At 64.4% G+C, this 8623-nt stretch overlaps 1 protein-coding gene across 2 annotated transcripts; it reads right to left on the bottom strand.

Moving 5' to 3' along the window:
- Positions 1-231: 231 nt before the first annotated feature.
- Positions 232-6195, bottom strand: GSG1L (GSG1 like). Of its 2 annotated transcripts, none has more exons than XM_077316180.1 (7): positions 4786-6195; positions 4231-4278; positions 3806-3958; positions 3084-3195; positions 2658-2828; positions 952-1437; positions 232-845 (listed from the first exon to the last, which is right to left on the bottom strand). In XM_077316180.1, the coding sequence occupies exons 1-7, from the start codon at positions 5135-5137 to the stop codon at positions 350-352; spliced, it is 1818 nt and encodes a 605-aa protein (XP_077172295.1). In that variant the 5' UTR covers positions 5138-6195; the 3' UTR covers positions 232-349. The 2 variants fall into 2 exon arrangements, with proteins under 2 accessions (XP_077172295.1, XP_077172296.1); XM_077316181.1 differs by having other exon boundaries at positions 232-842; positions 4786-6191.
- Between the last annotated feature and the right edge of the window lie 2428 nt (positions 6196-8623).

An 8623-nucleotide genomic window follows, 5' to 3' on the forward strand; every position in this document is an offset into this window, starting at 1 on the left:
GCACCATTTCTGGGTAGTGGTGGGGAAGTCATAGGCTACGGCACCATGAGCTTCAGCCCCCTGTGCAGCCCCTACAGGATGATGCAGGCTTCATTCATGCTGTGGCAGGACCCCCACAGGGGCTACAAAACACCAGGCTCCAGAGGGGCCATGTGGGATGCCCAGCCTCAGAGGATGGCTGAGAACTCCCCCTCAACACAAGTGGGTTTACTCTAGAAAGCCAGACTCCACTCCGAAGCATCACCTTTATTGCTTCTTCTCCAAAAAGCAAGGGCTTTGGGGCCAGGCACAACACCAGCAGCTGTGACGCCCCTTCCCGGCCAGCTGGGAGCGCTGCTGGCACTTGGGGTCACGCCAAAGAGCCTTCTTCCTGCTGGCCAGGGCCTGCCCCATGGAGCAGTTCTTGGAAAATCTCCAGCACCGAGCTGGTCTGGGACACCTCCCTCCACGGCCCGGCAGTCCCTGGGCTTCCTCCTCCTCCTCCGGAGTCCCTTTCGGCTGTGGCTGCCGTCTCCTTCTCCCCCTGCAGGCCAGGAAAGACGCTCTGCAGGATCCCGCTGTAGACCCTGTAGAGCTCCGGGTCGCTGTGGGGCTGGTGGAGGGGCTTCTCGCTGCAGAGGGCAGTGAGGATGGTGCGGGCCGCTTGGTAGGGATCCCTCTCCAGCTGCACCATGGCCCTCAGCTCCGTCCAGGTGTAGCCGTTGTAGCGCTTGGGCTCCTCCGCCAGCGGCTGGGCGCCCTCTCTGCCCATGTGCCTCACCTGCCACCGCAGGCACTTCAGCTCCGCCTGCACCTGCTCTAGCTCCCGCTCCACCGTCAGGAACTCCCGCCGGGTGACAAAGCTGCTGGGGGAGAGGAGGCAGCTGAGCAGGGGCACTGAGAGGGGGGTCTGGCCAGAAAGCTCGCCAGCCGAAGGCCCTCGGAGTGCCGGCAAGCTCCCCCGACACTCACCTCTTGCGGCGAGCATCCTCTTCCCCTCCTGGGCCGGACCCCTTGTTGGCAAACTGCACGCATCCATCTGGGGGGCTCAGCCCTTCGGGGCGTCTCGGCCGGTGGTCGCCTTTGGGGGCAGACCGACGCACTCGGCCGGCCAGACAGAGCGTGGTGCCTGCCCACAGGGCCTTTGGCCGCAGGGGGACTGGGCCGGGCCCCGGGCTGGGATTCCGCTGGGCTGCCTGCAGTGCCTTGAGGCCGGGCCTTGCTGCTCCCGGTGCCCTCTGCCGGCCACTCGCGTTCGGGGACTCAGCGGCCCCTCGAGAAGCCGTGGCTGCAGCCGCACCGCTGGCTCCAGGGGAGGAGAGCCGGCTGGGGGCCTCCGAGGACAGCTTGGCTGAGCTGGCGGAAGACCTCGACAGGGAGGACGAGCAGGGCTGCTCCGGGCCACTGCTGGGACCCCCTGCTGTCTGTGGGGACGTCACAGCAAGGTATTGTGCAGCCCTGAAGGGGAGAAAGAGAGAGAGAGAGATGTCCCCCACCCCCTCTGGATGAGGCCCAGCCTCCACCTTCAGGGGCACCTCCTGCCCAGGACCGTCCATCAGCATCCATCCCGGAGTCTGCATGCAAGAGAGACCCCCGAGAGAGGGGGTTCACTTACGATTGGAGGAGTAGCCCCCTCGCAGGCACTCTAACCTCACGGCCCCCGCCTCATCCCTCTCCTCCTCCAGCCTGGAAAACAGAAGAGACCAGTTGCACCCAGGCCCAGGGGAAGACCCCACCCCACCCCACCCCCCAGGCCAGCAGGGCACAAGGGTGTCAAGAGAAGGAAGGAGCCCGGCAGTCTCCTCCCCCCCCCTCCCTCCCTCACAAACAGGGCAGCAGGTGGAGGTCGGCAGCCAGCCACGTCCACTCCCAGCAGCCGGCTGTGTGGCAGGACTGGCCACGTCCTGATCCCTCTCAACCGCCCTGAGCCTTCGGGGGAGGGCGGTATATAATATAAATATAAATAAACAAAAGACACTGCAGGGCAGAGGGCCTCTTGGGGGGGGGTATCCCAAGTCATCTCATGCCCTTTTAAAAGCAAAGCTGCCTGAAATTATTTGGCCTCTGCATGTTCAGTACAAGAATGTGCCCGCCCCATCCCCTGTGTGCCCCCACGACCGTGGGACTCACTGCACAGAAATGAGGGGGGCTTATGAGCCCACCCCCCACAGATGGCATAAGTGGCCCTCGCCCGCCTTCCTCTTTCATCAACTGCAAAAGAACAGGAACAAACAGCCCCGACCCCTCACAGGGGGGCCGATCAGGGCAGGGAGGCAGGATGGGGCCCTCGCCATACCAGAAGCATCGCGTGAGCGATCCTGCCCCCCCCCCCCAGGCTCCGCTCCCAACCACCAGGTCCCTCCACGGGGAACGAGCACAGCAGCAGCAGCAGTGAGATGTCTCGCCCCAGCAGCTCAGCACCCCCACCCCACCACCCTCCAGTCCCTTCCCTCCCCCCCTCTCTGCAGAGGGGTCTCTCTGGCCCTGGCAGCTGCTGTCCTGGCTCCACACCCCCCCCCCCCCCCGCCTCAGGCTCCCAAAGAGCCCTGGCAGCCACTACAGGCAAGGGCCCCGTGGCTCCCCCCCAGTGCCTGGAAGGCCACAAGGGCCCCCCAGACGTCTGCAGAGGAGTCCTGACTGGAAAAGGGCCCCCTGGCCCCCCTCCTGCTCCCACTGACCTCTCGTGGAGGAACTGGGCAGGCTCCGGGGCCGCCGGACAGGTGGGCTCCTCTGGGAAGCCCTGCCCAAAGACTTTGCGCTTGTGCCGGAACTCAATGACGGTCTTGGTGTAGGAGTTCAGGGTGGTGACCGAAGCAGCCATGCAGCACGTGAAGGAGCCCCAGGCCAGGCTGGCAGGACATGAGGGGAGGGGGGGGGAGAGCTCTGAGCCAGCAGCCCCAGCTGTGCCACCAGGGGCCGAGGGCGGCAGGGGAGGGCAGGGCAACTGCAGCCAGCCCCGGCTGAAGAAAGGCCCCAGGCGCAGCAGCTGCCCCCTCACCACCACCCCCATGCCTGAGATGGGGGGGGGCGAGGGGAGACAGTTTATGAAGCTCCTTCCCATTTCCATCAGCCCCCCCCCCCAGGAGGGTGGGAAGGAGACTCACCAGAAGGACCAGCCGTAGTCCCAGGAGTGTGGCCGCCAGTCCTCCGGCCCCAGGCTGACCGTCACCTGGAACACCTGCGTGTACATCATGTGAGCCACCATCCCCAGCAGCCCTGCGGGAGACAGGCAGCTGCAGCAAGCAGGCCCCAGGCCAGCCAGGCCTCTCTGGCCAGCAGCAACAGCTCCTCAGCCCCCCCCCCCCAGACATCCTTGTCCCTAGAGACCGCGAAGGGGGGTGGGAGAGAGCGGGAGTGGACGGCAGTGAGAGCAGGACAGCAACAAGACTTGATGCTTAAGAGTGTGTGTTGGAGATGAGCTCTGTCACCACTGAGCATTCACGGGGGCTGAAGAAGGAACCCCCCAGAAGCCCCGGACGGCAGCCAAATTGGTCTCTCCCCCAAGGAAGAGAAACTGGCGGCAGGAGGGCACGGACCGTGTTTGCGGCAGATCAGGGCCGAGAAAATGCCTGCTTGTCTTTCAACGGCTACAACTCCTGATTTTGGCTGCAAGAGGCTCACGTGGCTACCCCTCCCGGAGGAAGCCCACGCCACAGAGCGGAGCTCCTCTCCTCCTCGCGAGAAACTGGTCCCTCCCTTGAGATTGGCCCTGCCTGCTCTCTCCAGGGTCTCCCCCCTGACCCTTTGGGAGGGGAAATGCCAGGGCCTGACCCCGGCCCCTGCTGCCTGCAAACCAGACCCCCTCTGCTCCCCCCCCCCGCCCTACCTGACAACACGGTGAAGACGGCAGCAAAGGCGTTGAGCTTCAGGCCATCGATCAGGTGGTTGGAGCGGGCCAGCTCCAGGCACATGAGGCTGAAGCCCACCACCAGCAGGACGATGTAGAGCACTTCAGAGGCCACTGAGAGCCACAGGACCCCTGCCGGGACAAGAGGCCCATCGGCACCAGGAGCGGCCCCTCCCACACCGCCTCTCCATCCCTCAGTGGGGTGGCCGTTGAGACTGCCCCCCCTTCCCCCCCAAAAGCTCACTCCAAGAGGCTGCAGCCCAACCCACAGGAGCACAGCATCTTGTCCCCTCAGAGTTGTGAGGAGACTCCCACAGCCAGGTGACTCCCACAGGTGTCTCCCACAGCCACTCCCGCCCCGCCTCCCCCCCCCCCCGGATACCGGGGCGGAGAGCCCCTCTCACCTCGCTCCGAAGCCGGGGCCAGGTCAATGAAGCTGCGGCATTTTTCACCTGGCCAAAAAGAGAGCCCCGTTCAGCCTCCTCCTGACCCCCACCCCACCAAGGCATCAAGGCCCCCGCAGAGCCCCCTGGCACCCCCTCTTGCCCTCCTCTCCACCCGCCAACTCGCCAGAGGGCAGATAGCCCCCCCCCTCCCCGTCCACTTCCACTGGGATACCAGAATAACAACAACAAACTGTATTTTTAGGCCCATGATGGAAAACAACCAATAAAACCCACCAAAACAGCCATCTCCATTTCCTCCCACCTGATCAACAAGTCAAGGGGGGGGGGGGGTCTGAGTTCTCGCCGGGCCAAGCCGACTTTGACCTTGCTGCCCCCCCCCCCCAGCCCCCGGAGCAGCAGGGAGCCCAGCAGGCCAGTCTCTCTCTCTGGCCGGACCGCCCGAGCCCGCCTGCTCCGGGGGGTCCTTCTGCCGCCGAGCTTTTCCCGGCCCGGCCCGCCCCCCCCCCCACCTGAGTCCCGGGCTGCCCCGAGGGCGGGCGTTGTGGCGCTCACCGGGCGTGTGCAGGTTCTCCTCGCACGAGTACCAGATGCCGGCGTGGAAGGCGCGGAAGAGGAAGCGGTCGTCGCCCGTCTCCCAGCTGTAGCGCACCGGGCCGGGGGCGGCGGGGGCGGCGGGCGGGGCGCGGGTCTCGTTGCTGCCGCCGCCGCCGTAGTCGAGGCAGTTGGTGCGGCGCAGCGGGCCGCAGGTGGGCTTGGGCACCCGCTGAGTCCCCTCGCACCAGTGCGTCGTGCCGAAGGCCGTGGCCGAGAAGAGCAGCGCCGCCAGCGTCAGCCCCGCCGCCAGCACCGCCCGGCCCCGCCGACCCCGGCCCCGGCCCCGGCCCCGCCGCCGGATCCCCGCCATGCCGCCCCCACCGGGAGAGCCGCGCGCAGGAGCCCAGCACAGGCAGCCTCCGAGAGCCGCCCCCGCCGCCGCGGCGCCGACAGATGGACGCCCGGGAGGGAGGGAGGGAGGGGGCTGCCTGGCGCTCAGAGCCACCCCGGGGACGCCGCCCCCCTCCCCTCCGCATCACGCCGCCGGCTCCAGCCGCCCCAGATCCCCTTCAGGCTCGCCCGGGAGCGCATCACGGGTGCGCGGCCGAGCCACGAGATTGGACTGGCCGGAAGTCCGGCACGAGACCCCCGGAGGGGCCGGGCCATGGCCTGCCTCTGCGCCCCCCCCCCAACAACACCTCTTCCCTGCCTTTTGGCCGCAGCAGCCATTCTGTGGGGGCACCCACCACCCTGTCCCAGTTCCAAGGGAGCTTGCAGGATCTAAAAAGTGGGGGGGGGCGGTCTACAGAGACCCCCTCAACGCCTCCCCCCCCCAATATCTCCGCCTGCCTGGTCCCTGTAGCTGCAGGTGCTGCAAGGGGCCTTCTGCATCCCAAGGCGAGGCCCTGCCTCTGCGCCGCAGCCCCTCCCCTTTATTCTGCCCCCTGCCCGGCCGGAAATGTTTGTGGGGCTTCCTTCGTGTTGTGACCTTTCCCCTACTCCTTGCCGTCTATGGGTAAGAATCCCTTAAGGGGGCAAGACCTGAGAAATGGAGAGCGGACAGGAAGCCAAGGCTGCCTAGAGAGAAGATGGGGGAAGCCCCGCCACGAACTCTCCCCCCCCCCCCGCAGGAGGGGAACATGGCAGTGAGGGTCCTGACACACCTGGCCTGCCCTCACCTGCCTTTCAACAGCGGGAACAGCGCAGGGTTCGTGCTGCCCTCGTGTGGCCAGGCCTGGCATTTCTCAGGGTGCACCTGGACGTTGTTCTGCTGCTCCAGCCCATCCCAGAGACTCACCTGAGCAGACCTAGAGGTGGGCGTGGCCTACGGATGCTGCAGGCCTTCCTCCTCCTCCTGGGCGTTTCCAGGCGGGGCTCAGCCAGAGGCTGAACTTTCCCCAACACCAGAAGCAACTGTCCAGACAAAAGACACACAAACCTCATTCCGGTTCTTCTGGGGAGTAAGAAGCTCCGGTGAGAGTTGGCTGTGGCTCAGGGGGGATCTCTGGTAGCAGCAGGGGTTTGACCCCCCCCCCCCATTTGCCTGCTCCCCTGGCCCCAGGAGCTGCTTCAGAACAGCCAGGCAAATCCAGGTATCTGCTTGGGAGCCTCTGCTCCACGGAGGGACAGTGCCGGCTGGGGGGAACTGGGACAGGAGCAGCGTGATCAGATAGTCAGCACCAAAACTGACCCAGCATCTGGGTCATCGGCCTGGGCCACGGGGCATGCTTGAGAACGGACATAGGAGGCACCCAGGAGGGACAAAGCAGTCTCTGTTCAGCGGGAGAGGAAGCCAGAACGGGGTGGGGGGGTGGGGGGGGGGAGGTTGTTTGCAGCGGTCAAAGCAGGCCACAGTTCAGGAGTTCAGACTCCTGCAGGGCCTGTTGGTTGGAAGCAGCAAACCCAAGGGCGAGTCCAGCAGGGGCACCTGGAAGGCCCACCAAGTTCAGTTGTGGGGAGAAGCTTTCACGGGTATTCCGGCCCCCGAAGAGGTGCGCCTGCACACGGAAGCCCATCCCCAGAATCACACTCTGTGGGTCTTCAGGTGCCCCGCTGGACTCACACGTGCCTGGATATTAATTAGAGGAGCAGGCCACTCCATCGAGCGAGCCCAGCCAGGCTGCTTGCGTGTGGCTGGCGCTCTCCGGAGTGCTGCCGTCGCCCTGTGGGAGAGAAGCCTCTATGGCAGCAACCCCAGTGGCTCTCCCAGGGAGAGGGGCAGGGAAGAGCCACCGAACTCTGGGCCAGAGGAAGGGAAGCCGAGGGGGATCAACGGCGGCAGAGAACGCAGACCATTGCTGAGCAGCCCGACGACTGGAGAAAGGAGCCAAGCCGGAGTCTGCGAGGTGGCTTTGCCATGCGCCCTTGGGCCGTCCCCTCAGCTTGTGCCAGCCGTCTGGTAGTCCTTGGAGGGATTCCCCATGGAAGGAACCGTTGATCTCAGCTCCTGGACACTGTATCCAGACTAAGGAGTCCCCCTCCAGCCTACCACAGAGCCCCCATTCTGTCTTCGTCTCCAGCGGCAAGGCTGAAGGAGTGAAACCTGACAGGGCACTGGAGGCTCCCAGTGTGCTCAGAAGCACGGCCTACCACGTCCGGTGGCCTTGGCGAGGAAGGGCCTCAATGCCAGGTCCTCCTCCTCAGGGAGAAGGTCATCTGCTCCCATGGAAAACTGGCCTTGAGCCGTGCAGCCAAGTGTGGCCAGAGGGAACAGAACCAAAAGCTGATGCGCTTGAGCGTTTTGCTTGTCCTCTGGGGCCAGGGGGGAGGCTGAAGCATTCCCTGCCTGCAGGGAGCCCAGCATTCTGCTTCCAGGCACCCCCATCGCCATCCTCTTTCCCGGCTGACGGAGCCCGTTCTCACTCCACAGCAGAATTGGATCCTCTAGGTTCACTGAAGTCAGAAGGGTTAGCACTGCCGATGCCCCAGCGGGGGAAGGACCAGAACACGTCCCAGGCACACAACTGGCTTCCCTCGCCTGAGGGATAGAATTTGGCCTTACAAGCCAGTGCCATTGGCCCCCCCTAAGTTCCACCGTAATTTCAAAACACAATGGCCACAACACTGGTCACGGCAGAGAGGAGAGCCGAGGAGATTTCTCCCTTCCAGCCGTCTTTAATTTCAGGCAGTTTAGCCAAAAAACGCTAGCAGTTTGCCCTGGAGAATCACCACCAATTATCTCCAGCAGCAAATGAGGCGCGCGCAGGTGGTGAAGTCTTTCTGAATGCAGCGTTTCCTGGGCACAGAATACCAAATGCCAAGAGGCAATTTGGGAGAGGGGCCAACAGCTGGTGACCCAGAAGCCGATCTGGGCAGGGGCAAGCGAGCCTCCGGCATCTCCGAAAAGAGCAAACCATCTTCCGAATCGACATATGGCGGATGGCTTTGTCCCGACTCTTCTACGTTTGGGAGCTAAGCCCCAGCCCTGGAAATCGTTTAATGGACTGCCGGTTACAAATCTGCTGTAATCCCAGGGATTATATGTATATTTATTATCAGATGCAGCTTTTGCCATTGTTTGTATCGCCAGCAAAACACGTGCAGGCTATTTATACCCCCTTCCCTGCGCTGAAAGGCCGGCCTCAACCCCCCTGGCCTCAGCGGGAAGGCAGCTGCTGCCCCCCTGGAGCCCAGCTCTGCCTGGAGAGGGCCCCCTTCTGCCTGCAATGGATCTTCCCTTCCCCCAGGACGCCCTCAGCACAGCTCTGAGGACAGCCATCCACCGCCAAACACACTGCACTGGAGGTGGATTCCCAGGAAAGCCAGCCTTCACAGAGGACCTGTCAGCCGCTGGACAGAGACAGGGGCTCAGCACGATTACTGTCAAGCGCTTTCATTTCAGACCCCCCCCTCCCCC

Source organism: Paroedura picta, chromosome 17 (genome assembly GCF_049243985.1).
Source record: "Paroedura picta isolate Pp20150507F chromosome 17, Ppicta_v3.0, whole genome shotgun sequence".
Taxonomy (NCBI): domain Eukaryota; kingdom Metazoa; phylum Chordata; class Lepidosauria; order Squamata; family Gekkonidae; genus Paroedura; species Paroedura picta.